At 39.3% G+C, this 20,049-nt stretch overlaps 1 protein-coding gene across 1 annotated transcript; it reads left to right on the forward strand.

Moving 5' to 3' along the window:
• The first annotated feature begins 558 nt into the window (after positions 1-558).
• bbs4 (Bardet-Biedl syndrome 4) lies at positions 559-15,462 on the forward strand. The gene is made up of 16 exons (XM_075465928.1): positions 559-618; positions 3,004-3,046; positions 6,700-6,779; positions 8,338-8,401; positions 8,642-8,753; positions 8,924-8,996; positions 9,397-9,450; positions 9,530-9,657; positions 10,483-10,537; positions 10,625-10,693; positions 10,850-11,002; positions 12,127-12,298; positions 12,547-12,616; positions 12,752-12,896; positions 12,981-13,185; positions 14,581-15,462. Exons 1-16 carry the CDS (start codon positions 559-561, stop codon positions 14,733-14,735), a joined length of 1,638 nt encoding a protein of 545 aa, XP_075322043.1. The 3' UTR covers positions 14,736-15,462.
• The last annotated feature ends 4,587 nt before the right edge of the window (positions 15,463-20,049 follow it).

Raw genomic sequence — 20,049 nt, forward strand, 5'->3', positions numbered from 1 at the left:
TTGTTTTTTTACGATTTTGATTGTTAGATTACGCATGGGGATAAAATGTCATCAATAATCATTATTATTATTTTTGTAAATATGAAATTAGATGTAAAACACTTTAGGTAGGTGACTTAAAATAGAGGCAGAAAGAAGGAAAATTAACTGAGGTGTGCATGTTGCAACAGGTGATGCTGCTGCAGTCCTACCTAGGTTGATTTTGGGTACTTTGAGTAAAGTACATAAAGATGCATACTCTTGCAAATTCTGAAATAAGACCTGGCCAATTTGTTACCTCTGGCTGAAAATGACAGAAATGTCACTTAACACTGTCTCACTTTTTACATTCCTAATTTCCATGTAAACAACTCTGGGCTTATAACTGGACACGTAACGACTTGCTTTCACAATTTAAGATGCATATTGATAGTCTGCTGGCCATTCTCTTCCGCTAGCAGACTAAGTTTAAAAAGTACTTTAAAGATATTTGCTTCATAGCCTGTATAACCACGGGATTGGTGGAGGTTTCAGAGGCCGCGGTCAGTCGGTACACGTCCGCGTTCTACTGATGTAACCATGGCAACAGCTTCTACTGTTGATCATCCCAAGATGGCGGACGAGGAGAAAGCCCCCACGGTGAGTGCAAAGCAAAATCCAGTCAGTCGTTTGCTTGAATAAAAACTATGACTCGCCAATGGACGGTGGGGTAGTGTGACACTTCGTGATTGAACATAACGCCATGCTTAGACAAAGTTTGTGTGTTGCGCTAATTTGAACGGTGGTTAGCTGCCTGGCTAACGGATAAGTCGCAGCTAAGTTGATTAGCTAACCGTAACTTGCGTGTCTAATCTCCGGCATCCCTTATCAAACTAAAACCTGAGCGTTTACAGCAGCTGGAGCCACAGTCGGGCGACAACGGCACTAAAATGACGGTTCGGGGCAGATATGTATGGTTGACAGCTTCAACCTTAGTGACAATCTCTGTAATAAATGGCTTCATCACAAATCCTTAATGTATTGCTATGGTGTGCTCACATGATGTAATGAAATGAGCTTCGTGAATGAAGAAAGCTAACAAAACACCCGTTATTGCACTTAAAGCAATCCACAAGGTCTTAAATGTGAAATATGTGAAGCAAATGGGATTGCGCATGCGCGCGTCTTCTTGCACAGAAGAGGTTTAGAGTACTCTACATATTAGGCTAACCGTCTGTACATATTAGTCGCTTTTTAGGCTTATAAAAATACCGCCTGGTAACCCGTCAAACAATCTGTCTGTGACGTTTACGTGACTAAACAGCAGTTGAATGTAAGACCTCACAAACATACCTCAGTAAGTCACACTAGTTTTCGCCCCCTCCGCTCTAGTCTGCTGCTGAGCTGACCCTCTCAGCCCTCTCCTGTTCACTTTGGGCACTAACGATTCCCTGTTCAAACATGAAGAGATCAAAGTTTAGAGCCAATTACAGCTTACAGCTGTTTGCTTATGGGGGAAGCCTGAGGAGCAGAATCAACACACACAAATAAAAACAAAATCATGTCTATGTTTCTAAAAGAGGACACACGTTTAACTGGATTAAACTTAAAAGGAGGACAGAGACTTGTCCTGAAAGGCTGCAGAAGGTAGAAAACAGCTATGTCTGTAGGTAGTGAAACCACCAACCACACCAAGAATAGGTAAACACACCCTAATGTTTACATTTTATTGATCTCCCATAGTCTGCATTCCTGCTACAGCTCTCATCTCCTTTGGAAAGTTTTGTTTTAAGCTCCAGTCTCTTCTCCTCTAATGCCTGATTTGTGGTTATTGGTCACCTGATTAGTCCAAAATGGAGGATTGGTGAGCCATGTGCTCATTCTTTGTTTGAAGGTGGGCCAAACAAACAACTAGGCAATTATTGTTCAAATGTGTATAATTTCCAAAGAAAACTGGCACTGCCAACAAGGTTTTGCATGTACTTCTGGGCACGTGTCTTTCCAGTGAGAGAATTACATTACATTACTACACAGAATCATCTGTGGTTGGATAAACTCACCATTTAAGCAAGTTAAAGACAACGTGTGCAGTGAATTCAGCTATGCTTGCACAAGCAATAATCTCCCACAGAGGAACTTAGATGCAGCAGAATGTCTTGAACTTTTCCTGACACAGTCCACTGCATTGTGGCGTCAGACGTGCTTCAGTTAATAACTCGATACCGTAATATGGCCTTTAATATAAACCTCTCGTCACTTCCAGGGCTCAACTTGCTTTTCCTTCCTTCCTTTTATGAAATGGTTGATCAATTTAGATACAAAATCCAATCATCATGTGTCAGAAACTGTAAAGATTGTCTTACTTGACCTCATTTTATAATACAGGCTTACTTAATATTGTACACCTTTTAAATAATGCTAGCGAGGCTTATAATGTTCCTTTTTGGGAGACAAAGCACATTTATATGCAGACTTTTGGTCAGAGATGCTTAATCAGAAGCTTCCTCAGTATATAGATATTGTATTAGTTGATAGATGTTGCACAGATCGCAGTGTGCAGATAAGTTTGAGCTTCTTCGTTTATCATGAACAACAGCTCAAGGAAATCTCTATCTGATAGTGAAATTCATTTTGATATTGAGCAAGACGACGTGTTTAAGCAACATTTAAGAAAAGTGACGCACATGTAGACTGTATGCAGTATGCGTTCAGTTTTTTTGACAGACAGCCCCAGCATGTACGATAGGTCTGTAGAGTAGTTTAGGTAATGCTTAGTTTTACAGGGGGCATATAGAGTCCGAATCAGATGCATTACTTAAGCAGAACATGCGACACAGCATCTGGTCGTGGTACATTTGTAGAGCCATATTACCTAACTAACAGTGAGTGTGTTTCTGTTCTGCTACATTTAACATTATGAACACTGTTTCTGCTGTGTATGTTACCCATTAGAAACACCAGACATCCAGTGTTATAGAACGTATGACTCTACTCCTGTATGATGTTTCTTTTTGATCAGTTTGTGCTGTAATTTGTGCATTTCAGCTCCCAGTTTCTGCTGAAGCCAAGAAACGGCGTGCTCCTAAAGGTACGGCCACCCAGCTGCAGGTCATTCAGCAAAAAGATTCACAATGCGTCTTACACTGCAGTTGCTTCCTCTGTACACATTATTTATTCATTAATTGCTGTCGTAGAAGTCAGTTTGTCAGCATTTGGCGAACAACATGAAGAGATTTTGGAACGGACTGGCCTGCAGATGTCACCCTCACCCTTCGGCTTGCCTTCTCTGAAAAACACTGAGCTGCTGAGCCATTTTTAAGATATTCCTCTGTGTGAAAAATGTTTTTTTGATCTTTGAAGATATTTTGTCATCCTAATTGTAGCCTTACGTCCCATTAATCAGTAAATGCTGCTTCCTACAGATTAGGCCTTTTCTTTTTTGTTAATTATATGGCTGCGTAATTCTCATTAGTTCAAACATGCTGTGACATGCCATTGTGTTTCCTCCCCGAGCTGACTGTCAAATGCCATAGAAGCTCTTACGGAGATGTACTTAATAAAATCTGTGAATCAAATAGAAACATATTAATGAAAGGTAGGGTGACTGAATGAGGAAGTAATAAAGGTAGAAAGATTTGATTTGAAGTGGAAATGAACTAGTGGAGGCTGGAGGTCGAAGAAGAGAATGAAACATAAGAATGCGACACAAATTGGATTGGAGGGGGTAGGATCTTGCTCCTCGAGAAGAAATGTTTGATATATCAGGTTCAACTATTGGTGAATCCTGGAGAAAAATTAACGGACAGATCACAATAAAATGTGACACACAAAATGCTACGTACTTTTAAAACTGCAGAGCTCAGTTGAAAATTCTAGAAATAGAGCTGAAATAGATCAACTATTTTTGATGATTGTTTTTCAATCATTTTTAATGGAAAGATACCAAATCCTCTTAGATTACTTAAAAGTGGGAATTTGCTGCTTTCCCTTTCAGGTTTGGACAAGGCAAACACTGGGACGGGTTCGTTTTGAGCTCAAAGACTATTTTCAGAATTTCTGATCATAATTAGATTTATAAGAATAAACCATGACATGGTATAGTTGAGCTCCTCCCCCATAAATTAAGCAGTAATATATTCTTCATAAAAGATATATGGATGCTTAGGTTATGAGAGAGCAGTGTAATGATATAGACTACATGAACATGCAACAGCGAGCACAAATGTGTCAGAGAGGGGAAGCGGTGTTATAAAACCAGTTAGTCAGTTAATCAGAGGAATATAAAGTGGCCATGAATGTGCATTTACATTCACACATGGGCTTAAACTTGAAAAACTGGAAAACTTGTAGGTGTAAAGTGAATTCTGGTACAACATAATCGCCAAATTGCAGCTATCTGAGCCCGCTGTGATAATTTAGCATAATCATGTGAATCGTTTAAATTCACCTGCAAAAAAGCAGCTGCATGAAACAAACATACACGTTCCATTTCCATCAATAGTTCCAAATAATTGTCTTTGCTCCTTCTGTTATGGTTTGGTGACACCAGCTGTTTGTCAGTTAAATACCGTTATATAACAACTGAGATCATAAAGTAGACAGTTCATACTGAAAATATGACTGATTCAAATCAAAAAGATGTATGAAATGAATTTAAAACTCTACTCATATTATTTGTTAGACCATAATCGTCCAGTAAAATTTCCGGTACAATTAGGCATGTTCTGAATGATTAGATGATCAAACTCTGGACCAACATCGAACAAGCAATACATGCAAACCAGAAATGAATGATCTGCTTAATTAAAAGTTTAAACACTGAAAATACTCCAATAAAAAGCCATATATCCTACTTTAATTGTACCCACAGGATTCATAAGTTATACCCATCCTGCAGTTATCATCATGAAACATAATTAGGGTTATTTAATGCACACACAGAGTTAATAATGTTATGCATGACAAGTGTATTATGGCCTTTCATCGGATTTTATGCAGTGCAGTTCGCACATTTTAATGATTTACACCCAGAAGTTGTTGCAGAGAGACTGTTTCCTATGCAGCATGGTTCAGTTTTACAGAATCACGTTTCAGCTTATTCACTTGTGCAACAATCTGCCTCGTTCCGTCGTAATATTCATTTCTGACACTTTGTGGAGAAAAAGAAGTGTCAGCAGCTCAGTGTGAAACTAAATGACTTGAGAAGATCAGGAGTTTCTCAAGTTTAGGGGGTAAAATTTCTGAAATAATTTCATCACACTTTTCATTACAATCCCTCCATGCTTCTTTTGATCTCAGTATGCCTCTCCTTTGCTCTTATCCTCTTTTAACACATGGCTGGAACACAATGAGGATAAAGCTGTCTTAGCATTAGCCCGATCAAATGCAACAATGAAGAAATTCCCCTATGTTTGGGATGAAGTTTTCCACACAACAATATTTGGGACACCTCATGCTGGGCTCTTCTTTTCTGCTCTTCTGTGGGCTTCTTTCATGCAGTAGCTGTGTCCCACACATTTATTACATGTCTCTTCTCCATTTCTGCCCTGTTTTATGCATGCGGACGCTGGAGCATCACAGAACCACAGCTGAATCCCAGAGACAAGAGTTTTATTGCTGTCTCAGCAGGAAGAAAGCGGATTAGGTCTCTACAAATAGTACCATTCTGATTCTTGACAAGGCAAATGTGTGAAACCCGTTCGGTTTCATGCTTCGCGATGAGGAGGATTTCTGTGAAGCATCTGCAATAAGCTTCAGTTCCAGCAGCAAATCAGAGCAGAGTTCTACTTGAAGTGCTGACAGATATAAACAGAGGGGAGATTTGGTGTAAGTCACACTGTATTTTTTACAGAGACTGTTCATTAATTTTATTCCCCAATGTCAGCTCAAAGCTAGCACTTTATTTCGCAGTGTTTTGAATCCTATTTTTAGCCTTGAAGGAAAAGGTAGTAGCTGCAAGATAACGGGATTAATAGAATCAAACTCGCTTCAGTTGGAATTACATTTTCTTCCTTGTGAAATGAAATGCTGCACTCCACCGGGAAAAGGACTTGGAGCTTTGTGCTTTAGTTCTTGAGGTAACTTAACCCTTTCCAAAGCTTTGCATTGTGCTGCTCATTCCTTCAGCCTCCCTCTTTTAGCCTATCTCTAAACCCTCTCTGTTCTGTCACAAGCACCTGGCTTTTCGAGAGACACCGTTGCCTTGGCAACAGGAGGAATATCTCAACCTGCCAAAATGTTAAAACATAAACAGGAAAAAAAAAAAAGCAGTATTTGTTACACAAAACTTGCTTACAAGGTGACATTTACAGCCTGGCTGGTGAATTGATTGTAGCTTAGCCTGGGGTTTTTATTCCAAGAGTTATAACATCTGTGTTAAGTGTCACATCAAAGACTTGCTAGTGACTGCAGAGGTAGGGTGCTGTGCTAATTATTCATTCAGCTGTCAAATTATTAAAAAAAAAAACAAGACAACATACAGAGACATAACTGTTTCTAATTTGAGCTGTCTGTTCATGAGTAAAACCTCGCTAACAAGTAAAGATTTCCAGTGTGAATTTATCTTGTGGATATTGTTGCAGTGTTCACTGCCAGGTCAGAGGTTTACTAATGACTGCAAAAGGAGGGCACGTTCAGTAGTGATCAACACAGTGAGACAACACCGAGCAGCAAAATGCAATGAGCCCAAATTTTCCCAGATTTTGATTTCAAATGACAGTTTCATTTGGTTTCCCCACCCAGCTCCAGACCTTCCCATCGTGGAGAGGAGAAACTGGCTAATCCACCAGCACTATCTCCGCAAAGACTATGAGACCTGTAAGGTAAGCGTCCCTGCGGCTTAGTCTGTCATTGACATCTGTCAGTGTTCAGATATAAGATAACAGAAGGTTCAGATCCATCCTGAACACAGTGAGGGTCAGTCAAATGAAGATGAAGGCCTGGAAAATTCCCACTTCTGTCTTACATTCGACTTTAGGTCTTACCAACTGCACTAATTGCTGTATTCCCACATAAAACTGTTTGGTACTCTGTCAGTAGATGCCTGCACTTTAAAGATGTGCAGCAGCACTCTCACTCAGAGGGTCTGTTTCCTATAGCGTGCTAACGAGAAACCATCCTCATGCATCGTCTCTTAAACGGCACAAAATCCAGATCTAACCAAGACTTTTAGTGAAAGTTTTAGTGTCTTATTTTGAGAATAATTTACTATTTAAGGTCAGACTGTAATATTAAGATTGCTTTATGTTTTCTCACAAGGATCACATTTAAAACACAAACCATCATTAAGAATAAGTCTCTTTACAGTGACTTCAAGTTGTATGTTATCAATTCTCCAAAATTCTATCATCTCTTTATTCCACTGCACATCTGCTATCTACATTTACATTTGATTAAAAGAACTGCAGTTCTCAAGCTGTCTTTTGTTCATCTCAAGTGAGAAGTTTAGACGAAAGCCTCAAAAGGGCCAAATGTTTACTCTGAATGCCACACTTTTAACCAACAAAGCTCAGGATGTAGCAAGCTAACCTGCATGCACAGGTGAAGAAGTGGAATCATAAACACACCTGAGCTTAACATCATAATGAAGTGTTTTCTACATCACCACCAGTCATCGTAGCATTCAACAATTACATCACATATCGCATGTTTGTTTAATATTGCCTACAGCCTTTGTTTCCGTTCAGTCATCAAATACGTGGATTTTGGATTATTTTGATAAAATCAGAATGGCCCCTTGGGGAAAAAGGGGAAAAAACAGAGATTACCAGGGGTAATCTCTGGTTAAGATTACCAGAACAATGTTTGGTTTGATAGTGGGTACCCATTTATCACAGGGTTTGCTGTTCGAGCTCTTTACATGTAAAAATTGACCTATATCAACAGCACAGGTGCGTAAATGGGTGAATATGAAACATTGTGAGCACTTAGAGCTGAATGTATCATTAAAAAAAAAAAAAAAAGGTATATTGTTTTGTATCTTTGTTTTAAAAGTTTTTACTTTAAGTAAGAAATGGTGAATGACCCAATATAAAACTTTACCACTTATTTTAGGAAATTTCATACTTTTCTAAGCCTATATAGTTTGATTTCAAGAGAAGTTACTAAGCAGAATTATCTTATTGAAACAGAAGTATAATCTGACTCGTTTCCAGTCTGCATCTTCTCAAGTTGGGGATTTATTTCTTACAATTAGATGTAGAAATGCACAGCAGGGTGTAATTCTCACGCTGATAAGTCTTGGTTTTGACTGCAATTTATTTTGCAACTTAATCTCATTGAAGTTGATATTCATTAGAGTAAATTGTAATTTTCTTAAGCATGATGGCCTTTCATTTAAACAGTATTACACAGTCTGTCTCCCATTCTCTCATTTCGTAGGTGATCGTCAAAGAACAGCTGCACGAGACCAGTGGAATGTGTGAATATGCCATATACGTTCAAGGTGAGACATCATTTTCATTGCTACCCTCCCCACTCACAGATGCCATGTGTGGGACGATAATTAACAGCTACGTTAAATAAAATCTCTGTGGTAGTTGGCATCCAAGCTTCCCGTATTTTGCTTCATTTCCCCAAATCTGCTCTTTGGACACCATGCTGTTCCTCTGATTTTCAATGTCCTTTTTCTTCCCTTCAAGTCTGTGAGGATCCTCTTTTTTTGTGTGTCTTTATTTCTTGCCAGCACTAATCTTGCGTCTTGAGGGCAAGATCCAACAGTCCCTGGAGCTGTTTCAGAGCTGTGCTATCCTTAATCCCACCAGTGCTGACAACCTCAAGCAAGTGGCCCGCTCACTGTGAGTCCTCTGCACTCAGACCCGAGAGCATGAAACCTTCTCCATTAGCTAGCAGAACAGATATAGGAGCGCAATGTACAGTAATAACAGCAATAATAAGATTGTAGAAAAGGTTATTTAGCATGCAGTGATAAAATGTCATGTATTGATCATTGTTCATCTTCCCATAGATTTCTTCTGGGAAAGCACAAAGCAGCTATTGAATTCTATCACGAAGCAGCAAGACTTAACGACAAAGACTGGGTAAAAGATAAGAGACACAACACAGTTTCTGAGTTTCTGCTTTCTCTAAAAGTTCAAAAGGAAAGTGTTTAGTGGCCCTGTCTGACATCTTTCACTCTGAGAACGCAGCGTGAATCTCTCTCAGCTAATTCTCCCCAAATTCAGAGCAGGAAATACCACAAATGCACCGCTTCTTTCCCACAACATTTTATTTAAAAAACAACAACTTTGTGGCTGCTCTTCCAACTCAACCTTTTTTTTTTTTTAAACTTAAGAGCCAAAGAAGCATGAATCATTCACATTGGTATGCTTTTGAAATCTAAACTCCTCACTTTGGAATTTTGAATCACGCTGTGCCTGTTCAACTAGCATGCAACAACAATCTGTATAAAATATGATATTTGACCTCTTTACACCCCAGGAGATCAGTCATAATCTGGGCGTGTGCTATTTCTTCATCAAAGACTTCAAAAATGTAAGTATGCTGGACAATTTGCAGTACAAATGGTGATCATTGCCTGAAGGTTTGATCCTTTATCCTCTGTCTCTGTCAGGCTGAAGAACATCTCAACTCGGCTCTCCAGATAAATAAACACGACAAGGCCTTTATGATGCTCGGGAAGGTTCATTTGCAGGCTGGAGAAACAGACAAGGCAATCGAGGTGTATAAAAGAGCAGTCGAGTAAGTGGAGTCGAAATGTTTACTCTGCTAACAAGCATTAAGAGAACATTTGAAGAGGATTCAGTTGAATTAATATTTGAATAAGCAATCATTTCTGCTTTAGTTTTGCACATAAATATTCTAGACATGTGCAAACACCGAACCATCAGAATGATTCAATTTCAAGTTTGAAAACTGTTTACAGTACCAGGACAAAGTCAACACATTTTTCTTTGTGATGGCATTGTGTTGAGATGTGAAAAAAACAGGCCATAAAACATATTCTTTTCATGTGGTAAGGTACTTTCAGGTTGGTTCTTTTTGAATTATCTGCTGATTTGCAGGCTATGGATGTAATTTCAGTAGGTGGTTGTCATTCAGTCTTAAGTCAAAGCTCCATCTTTGCCACATTCTTACCCGAGATCGTTTTAGACCGCTTTATAAATTCTACTCAATTCCACTTTCCTGAATATTTAAACATGAAGCCACGGCGTAAATAAGAAAACGACACCAGTGTCTGTAATAGAGCTCATTATGGCTACCTCCTGTTGGGGGTAAATGAATTAATCAAATGCCCTAATACTGGTGTCGCTTTTAATGAGACTTACCACTGTGAGTCTTGTTTTAATGTCGATCCGCCTCCTCTGTACCATTTCTCTTTCAGTCGCACAGGTCATAATTAATACTCTGGAATAATGCTGAATCAAAGTTGTTGAATAGTTATTAGATCATCTAAAAATCAACCATACAGGCTTGCTCTAATAAGTGCAGGCATTAAAGGTAATTACAGGCAGGTTGGGGATGGAGGGCTATTTTTTTATTCAGCTTCTCTTGTTCTTCATTCAGATTCTCTCCGGAGAACACTGAACTCCTGACCACCCTTGGCCTGCTGTTTTTGCAGGTTGGTACAGTTTTTTTCTTGTCATCTCTGTGACATGATCTGTGCACATGTGGCAAAAGTGACAGCGATGCTCATTTATTTTGTCAGCTCGGGAAGTACCAAAAAGCATTTGAGCACCTTGGGAATGCCCTCACTTTCGACCCCAACAATTATAAGGTATGTGGGCACTTGTGCAAACATTACACTTGAACTCAGTTCAGTCAAAACAGAAGGTCATTCACAGTCAGATGTTACAGTCTGACTTTCATCGTGTGCTGTTTCAAAGGTTACATCTTCCTTAAATCTCTCTCTAATCACTGTTATTATTCCCAGGCCATCCTGGCTGCAGGCAGCATGATGCAAACCCATGGTGACTTTGATGTGGCCATGAACAAGTACAGAGTGGCAGCTTGTGCCGTGCCCGAGAGCCCCCCTCTCTGGAACAACATCGGCATGTGCTTCTTTGGAAAAAAGAAATACGTTGCTGTGAGTAATGCTGTTTGACTGAGTTTTTTTTTTGTTGTCATCAAGGTTTAGAAAAAACTCCTGAAGTACAAATTACATAGCTCAGGAATTTGCATTGTAATTTGTACACAATCCACGGAGAATGAACTATTACAGTATGCAACAAAGAAACATGGTAAACACAATGCATATAGCCACAGTAATATGTAATATGCGAGGCAAAATATATGACTTTGCTGTGACAAGTCATCCAAAACAACAGTTATTGCCTCTATGGAGCAACCAGGTGACATCGATGGAAAAAATAAAATCATGTGGCCATGAGTTACTAAAGCATGGGATGAGATAATTAAGTCAAGCTCATGAGTCAGTATTATGTGAACTTATCTGTTGCTATACTGTGGCCACAAGTTACAGAACCAGTTGTACTCACAATAGTGGGCAAGCTTTTTACAATAGAGCTGATGTTAAAAAAACACCAGTACATTTTTTAAAAATCTAACATTGTTTTAATCCTGCAATGAATTCCGATGATATCTTACAGTCTCTTGTTGATAAGTACAGTGTCATCATCAGTAACAGAAGCTTAATCCACGTTTACAATGCAAAACTTATATGGACGGCCATCCTGTAACTCTCCTTCATTTGAATAGAAGCTTGATAATCATGTTGTCCTGAAGCACTGAAGTGTTACACTTGTTTTTATAGATAATATTTCTGATTTCAGTTTAATATCACTGCGTCTGAAACCACTTTAAGCCAATGATTTAAGTAGATGGCTGTCTGCCCTCCTCCCCTGTCACCAAGTGCTTGCTTGGATGGATTTGTTGGGTTTCTTCATGAAGAGTGCCCTGAGATGGCTTCCATGCTGTGAATTGACACTATGAATTGTAAATAATTGAATTGAACTGAGCTAAAATTAAGTAAGGCTGATCCAGTGCATTCATTTAAAAGGCTTAAAAAACAGTTTCAGTGGAACTGCTTGGTCTGTACACCCCACAGCCAATCAGAGACGGGTGTTTGCTCAAACCAGGCTATAGTAATAAGTATATAAAGTATACTGCATTGTCATATCTTAAATTCTAGCATTATGATTACAGTCCTTACTTTGTGGTCCTGACAACCTCTCGGTCCTAACTCCACAGGCCATCAGCTGCCTGAAGCGTGCTCACTACTTGTCTCCTTTTGACTGGAAAGTGTTGTACAACCTGGGCCTGGTACACCTGACCATGCAGCAGTATGCTTCAGCCTTCCACTTCCTCAGTGCAGCCATCAATCTGAACCCACGAATGGGAGAACTTTACATGTTGCTGGCAGGTACTGCGTCATTCAGCGAGAAATCATTCATAATTTAATTCTGCTGTTAAAGAGAAAGTCTGTAAAGAAACTGTGGCAGTTCTATTTAATCCTGTGCTTCACTGACAGTGTTGCTGCTGCAAGGGTGTCTTTGCATTAATGGTGTCACATTGTCACTGAACATGTTACTGTGCATTCAAAGTTAAAATGCCTTGTTTAGTAGCTTTTGTGTTTGACATTAATTCCTTTTACATATATATGATTAACAGTGGCTTTGACCAACTTGGAGGATGTGGAGAATGCAACCAGAGCATATGAACAGGCTGTGAATCTGGACCAGTGAGCCTGTCTTTAATTCTATCCTGATTTTGCCGTTTGGCTGAGTTTGAAAATGTATCAGATCATGGAGATATTTGTTCTCCTTGGAATATTGTTTTGCCCATATTGTCTTCCTTGTTGATCAATTGCCTGCAGATCAAACCCCCTGGTCAACCTGAACTTTGCAATCTTCCTCTATAATCATGGTGAAAAAAAGGGAGCTTTGGATCAATATCAGGAGATGGAAAGGAAAGTCAACCTCCTTCGGGACAGCAGTAACAACTTTGAATTTGACGCTGAGGTACTGTAGATCCTATGTCTCTGAATTCAGTTGTCTTTACATGTCAAAAGTTGTTGGTAAGCCTCTCCTTTTAACCACTAACAGCTGATGGACATGGCTCAGAAGATGGGAGCTGCCCTACAGGTGACAGAGAGCCTGGTGTGGACTAAACCAGGAAAGGACTCCAAATCCAAACCACACTCAACATCAGCAAACAAAACCCCTGGTGCTCCTCTCGGAACTAACCAAGCTCTGGGTCAGGCCATGTCTTCAGCTGCGAGCTATAACAAGAACATCCAGCTACCAACAGGTACAAAGTACCAGCATAGATTTGTAAAAAGTGACAGTTAATCTGCCAGTGAAGCTTCTAGAGTTAGTCTGATTACAGGTAACAATGACATGTAAGTAAGACCAGATTCATCGAAGCCATGCCTGGTATCTCTCTTCCGGACACAGACTGAAAATGAGGAAATAATATTCATCCAAGCGGTCCAGGGTAAAGCTGGCATCCTGGAGATGACAAATTTTTCATCTTCCGCCTAATCTAACATCCAATTTGTCATTTAAGATGAGAACTTAAAAGGTTCTCCTCCCTTTCTACTCACAGCCTCTTCCCTGCTCTGGTATAGCAAATTGAATATGTGAGCAAAATGAAATATGTAAAACAAGAGAAGATAACCTCCTCGCTGTATACTCCTGGACAGCAAAGAGAATCAGTAATGTGAAAAGATTACTTGTGTAAGCTAATAAATGAATGGCTACTGTTAAGTAGCGGAAGCAGAGTGTGAAAAACCAAGTGCACCCTTACCGCCATAATGGGATCTGAGAGGGTAAATAACAGCCAGGTCCTGCTAATCAAATCCACTTGATTAATTTAGCATCAAGAAGTGTGAGCACCTCTGTGAAAACAGAGGTCTTCTGGCTGGTCTGGAGCATTCAGGTGTTTGTTAACATAGTGTCAAGGAGGAAAGACATCAGCATTTTGTTGAATAATTAATGACGCAGTGTAATATGTAATGTGTTGTTGTTCATCTAAGGTTGTATTTACCCAAATATCTGGCCTGATAAGAAACAGTTGCTTTATTTATTTTCTTTTTTTACTTTTTCCCGACAAATAAAACAGGAGGAGTCGTAGTAACACGACTGTAGTTAATGTTTAAAAGTATAAAAAAAAGTAATAACCATTCATTGAAGCCAAATTACTTAGAAGCTTGGTGTGGCTCTGTAAAGATGTCCCAGACTGCAGTTGACTGTGACTTGGTTTTCAAACGTTAAGTTCAAGAAGAACTGAACTTTTATGTCTTCCACGTGTTTTACAGAGGGGGGGGTCATGAATGCCGAGAGCGTTTTAGTAATGGAGGTAGTCATTTTGATTCAGAAATGTTATTAATATGTTATTATATATTCTTATTCGGTGCCAGTGCTGATCCTGCAGTATGCTGCTGCTGCAACTCTTTTATTATTCCACAGACCAAGATCACTTTCCACCTGCAGGTGTTGTTCAGATCTTTTAAGGTCACATTTCAACAAAATATTGAGTCAGCTTCAGTCAATGTAAAACGTATTTTTTCTGTGCTATTGTGAAACTACAGTCTGGCTCAAGTATTGTACAGTGTGTGAGTCACATTTACAGTCCCTATAGAGGCTGCATACTGAGCAGCTTTTATGTTAACAAACTTCCATCAACTCTGTTGTTATTTTCCAGGAGTTTCTAAAGGCCCCTCCATGGCTCTTGAGCCAGAGGTTGATGTAGAAAACGCCCCCAGCCCACCCACTGACCACCCAGGCTCCCCAGGACCTGCAGACTCTGAAGACTCCAAACCCAGAACCTCCAAGAAGAAATCCAAGTTGGAGGAATGAGTTCGATTGGTGACCACAATCTTATACTCCTTTACATGTCTGTCATCGAACCACTCTGGTGTTATGGGAGCAAGTTCCGTCTCTTTAACACCACACAAACAACTGCATTTGTGCTTTTCTAGCTCATTGTAGTTGTGAAGCCTGGAGATAAAGGTTCATAGTAGGTGCAAAGAAATTTACCGAACAGCTAAATTCTTTACAATGAAAAGGGCAAGATCGATGTTCAGATTTTCCCTCCCATTAACTCCGAAAGGCTTAATGTCAGTACATTATTATCACTGAAAACAGAATTCTCAGATGATGCATAGGCTCTTGTTAGAAATAGAGAGATTTGGCAGATTTGGAGGGGAAAAAAAGAGAAAAGGTTGGTCCAATTCAACTCCGACAGATGTTTAAAATTGTCTCTGTTTAACAAAATAGTTGTATGAGCATTTGTGAAGTTGCTTGCATCTGTATTTCGAGAGATGAGCAATAAGGTGGAGTGATGATTTTCCTTGTAAAGACATTTCTATAGAATCCAGTACATGTGAAGGAAATGCTGCGACAATCACTGTTAAAACCCAGAAGGAAGTACAGAGAAGGCGGTTTGTCAATAGTTACAGGATACAGCTTGATTGTATGATAGGACTTGAATGTAAATAGTGATACATGCTTTTATATGTGGATAAATGCTATGTTTATAGGGAGTAAAATATTTGATATTAAATAAGACAGTGTAAAGAAAGTATCTATCTTGTTCCTTTTGTTAGGTCCAGTTTGTGTTTGTATCCCTTCTCGTGAGTTAAGGGGATTCAGCTGAGGAGAAGCCACCAACCCTAAACCGTTTGAGCTTTTTAACTTCTATCAAACACATAATCCATGCCTGGTGGATATTGAATTTCTACTTCAAGGGCTTCACAGTGTAGTATCTTTAAGTACAAAAAACAAATTATCACAGAAACATACGGTACATATATATCTATATATATGATTATATTGTTTGCAAGTTTCCAAATACACTTTGTGGACTCTTTTTTTTTTTTTTTTTTTGTCCTGTCCAGCATTATGGCAGCAGAATTGTAATCTGAATACCGTTAATGCCAAACACATTTGCTATGCCAAGGGAAGCTTTATGAATGTAAAGCTCCTCTTGATGCCCATTAACTCCGTATTTTTATTTATTTATTTTTGTTACAATACTTAACATGATGTGATAGTGTGATAGCACTAGCTGAACCGGACCGGGGGACTGAGAGAGAGGGAGAGGGAAAGCGAAGAAGGCAAGGCAAGGCAATTTTATTTATAGAGCACAATTCATATACAGGGCAATTCAAAGTGCTTTACAGCTACATAAAATCACAAGAAGGCAATAAAACCATTAAAAAGGAATAAAAAAAATAAAAGAAAGAAATTAAAAAAGAAAGAAATTTAAAACCCATTAAAATAATCATTAAGTAATTAAAAAGTGAAGAGTGCAGATAAAATACTTTCAGGTGTCATATGCACAGCTAAATAGAACTGTTTTCAGCCTGGATTTAAACATTGTCAGAGTTGAGGCCTGTCTCACATCTTCTGGAAGACTGTTCCAGATTTTAGGAGCATAAAACTGAAACGCAGCCTCACCTTGTTTAGTCCTGACTCTGGGCACCAGCAGGAGACCCCTCCCTGAGGTTCTCAGAGCCCGAGTTGGTTCATATGGCTCTAACATGTCAGAGATGTACTTTGGGAAGCCCACCGTAGGGACAACCACGCATCCCCCCAGAAGACAGCAGAGGAAGCTCCCGGACAGAGCCTCCACAAGCATAGGGCAGAGGCCCCCCAGTGACCAGAGGTGGCAACCTACTAGCCCCGCCAGACCCCCGCCACCCAGACATGGGTCGTGCGCCGGAACCGGTCCCCGCGAGCCCGAGCGCCACCAAACCCCCCGGCAGAGGCCCCGCCCACCACCCGAGAGGGCCAGGCGCCCCAGACAGCCAAGCGCAGTGGGCCAGCACACGCCCCAGACTATGTGGACTCTGAGATAACTGAGGTACCGATCAAGCCGAATATACTTTGGTTCATGCTTGATGTACATGAATACATTTAAGGGTTTGGAGAGAAGTTACAGTATGAATAAGGAGTAAATTATTCTGGGTTCAATGAGGACAACTTTAAACAACAGAAAACATTTCAGTATCAGGTCATGAAAGGCTGCATGAAAGGGCATTTAAAAACCACTAAAAATATTTATTTAGATATTGTTTTTGTCAGAATAAAAAGTAGTTCATGTCAAACTGAACTCAAAGCTGCTTTGAGTCTCTGTCTGGAGGAAAGGACGGTTATCTGTAACGCAGTGGTTGGGGCCAATATTTATTCTTATCTCAGGCTCATGACGCTGCCGTGTAGCGAGTTTCAGGTCAACACGCTTGCTGTTGGTCTTTCGTTCTCTTGTCTCTATTGCGGTTGTTTTTCAGGTGCTCATAGCAGCCTCGACTGGATATAGCAGGCATAGAGAAGTGGCTGTTTTGGAAGACAGTGTCATTATGTATTGTTTGATTTCAGCCCATACTTTGCTCATAAACCTGAAAACATCATGTTTTATCTTTTGGTGTTGAAATATTCATTATTGAGTTTTCTTTTGAATGAACTCTACAGTTCAGTCCAGGTCCAGTCTGATCAGAGAGGTCTACAAGATTTCAAATTAATGTTTTTCAACTCAAGTCATCTTATTGAAAGTGAAAAAATGAGTCAAAGGGGTTTCTTTTTATTCTTTTTTATTCATAGGTAAAAGAGAGGCTTTAAATTCCACTCAGGTCCCACCTCCTGAAAGTCCTGCTCGCTTATTGAATTTATCTTTTTATATGCACCTATGAGCCCGAACAAGACTTTCTGAACAGCAATAACTCGGTTAGACATATTAATGATGCTGTTTTAGTTTGCAAGCCAAAAAAAAACTCAGCAAAGATTGATCTGAGCAATTTTTTGAAGCATTTGTCTGCCAAATTAAATTAATTTCACACTCACAGAAGTCTGGTCTGCTGAATTTGTAATCATTTAAACTGTAAAGATTTGCCCTCTTCTTTTCACCCTGTCCGGACGATCTCTAATGTGTTGTGATGTGTGACTCCAACACAAATAAATACTTGGTGACAGGTTCTTCAGTGAAGATGAGATCCAACAGTGCAGTCCAGGCTGAGATCCAACTACACTATTGTTTGACCCTGAAGATGTTATCAGCAGCAGTCACTGATCTTTCATGAATAACATCTACATACTGCATTTTAACCAAGAAACTGTAGTTTTTTCATTAGCAGCTTGTTAAGCTCTGCCTCCCTAAATTGCCTGTGGTCCTAAGTTTTACAAGCTGGCTGATAGCCTGTAAATTACTGCTGCAGTTATATTACAACGCAGCTGTGGAAGATTGCTTTTCCATTTCTCATCTTCCTACAATTCAGATCGCCTCTGGTAGAATCTCAGTTGATAGTTGAAGCTCCGTATGAAGTTCTCCATCCCCAGGGAATGAGTAAGTATGTGTTATTTTAATCCATTCTGGTATATTATGGAAAATCTTCCCTTATATTAGAGGTCCTAAATCAATCCAGCATTCTTACAGTGTTGGTATACTGTGGTTGTGCAATAAGAAGGTTGAATTTATTCAAAACTCTTGTTTTATTGTTCATGGAATCCAATTTTCATGAAATGAAGTCAAACCTGCAAACAGTAACTCAGGTAAAATAGAAAATTAAATCACACAATTTAATCAAACCAAGACTTTCACATGAAAATATTAAAGATGGAAGGAGTCTATTTTCAGATTCGCCAGTTTGTTCGTACCATTAGCCCATGTTTCCCTAATTTACCTCAGAAAAAAGGAATAGATATCATTCTGCAAATTCCCACGCACCATAGAGGTCTCATCTCAAAAAATTATAATAGTATCACATCACTTAACAAAGTGACACTTGACAGGATCAGAGCAGATTGGGTAGGAGAACTTGGAATAGATATCTCCGATGCAACCTGGGATAGTGCATGATATAGAGTAAATGGGTCAACCTCATGTGCTCGCCTTGGCTTAATTCAGTTCAAGGTTCTCCATCGTATCCATTATAGTAAAGTCAGACTCTCTAAGATCTATCCGAATGTCAGTGAAACATGTGAGCGTTGTCATACAGCAAAGGCCGACTTGGCCCATATGTTCTGGTCCTGTAATAAACTATATAATTTTTGGACGACGATATTTCAAACGTAATCTTAAGCTTTTAACAGAGATATCCAACCCAGTGCTGAAATGGCTATATTTGGAGTCCCAGGGGAGGCTATACCAATGACAAATAAAATTAAAAATGTGCTCGCTTTTTCAACTCTGCTTGCCCGGAGAAGAATCCTACTTGATTGGAAATCACCACATCCACCCAAAGCCTCCTCCTGGTTGAAAGACCTGACTCTATTCCTTTAGTTAGAAAAGATCAAATATTGCCTTAGAGGATCGACCCACAAATTCCATGAAACTTGGGCCCCACTTTTATCTTATTTTGAGAAACTTGAAGCCCTCCCACATGATTGAAAAGTAAACGGGAATGAGGACAGAGACCTGTGTAGTGACAATTAAAGAAAGCAAATAGCCTACTGGTACTGTCCTGAATATCCACTTTTTCTTTATTTTATTTTTTTTATAATTTTTTTTTTTTTTATTTTATTTTGTATCATTGTCTTTTTTTATTATTTTAATCTTGTATATTTTCATGTCTGTAACTTTTTTCTAGTGTAACATTTGGGGTGTACTTTTCACTCACTATGTTTATTTTTATTATTCAGCTTTTTTTTTGTATAGGCAGCATGGTGGGGTGGGGGGAAGAAAATAAGAAAAATATGTACGTTGAATAACTTTGATCAATGCTCATTCTCTCAAATAAAAAAAAAGTTAAAAAAAAAAAAAGATGGAAGGAGAAGATGAAGAGAAGGTTGGCGAGGTTGTGACTCTGGGTGCTGGTGTGGGTGTAGTGTAAACTCATCAGATTAGTCAGAAAATAACAAAACACAGTAACTAAGGAGTTTTTAGAGGAATGAAGGAGATGGATCCAGAGTACCTGACCTTTTTTTGGAAACTGTTGAGTCCTTTAGAGTGGATAAGAATGTAGCTGGAGTCCCATTGACTTCAAGCCTATGAGAATCAGTCATTTGGCATGTTGAATGAGTGGCCAAGTGAGTAATGAATGATCAAAAAATGTTTTTCATGTTTTAGAGATGGTGGTACTGATCCAAAACATATAGATCAAAGTAGCAGGGTCCTGCCGACATCTTCGATGGCAATTTTAATTTTAGGCAGTCTGCTCGAGAATATCCAATCAAAGAG

The sequence above is a fragment of the Odontesthes bonariensis genome, chromosome 1 (genome assembly GCF_027942865.1).
Source record: "Odontesthes bonariensis isolate fOdoBon6 chromosome 1, fOdoBon6.hap1, whole genome shotgun sequence".
NCBI classification, from domain to species: Eukaryota; Metazoa; Chordata; class Actinopteri; order Atheriniformes; family Atherinopsidae; genus Odontesthes; species Odontesthes bonariensis.

Excerpts from the sequence above, each read along its gene's own strand:
- bbs4 (XM_075465928.1), top strand. The coding sequence starts at position 559 with ATGGCAACAGCTTCTACTGTTGATCATCCCAAGATGGCGGACGAGGAG. Across the intron at positions 8,402-8,641 it reads ATATGCCATATACGTTCAAG|CACTAATCTTGCGTCTTGAG; the intron begins GTGAGACATCAT and ends ATTTCTTGCCAG. Across the intron at positions 11,003-12,126 it reads GAAAAAAGAAATACGTTGCT|GCCATCAGCTGCCTGAAGCG; the intron begins GTGAGTAATGCT and ends CTAACTCCACAG.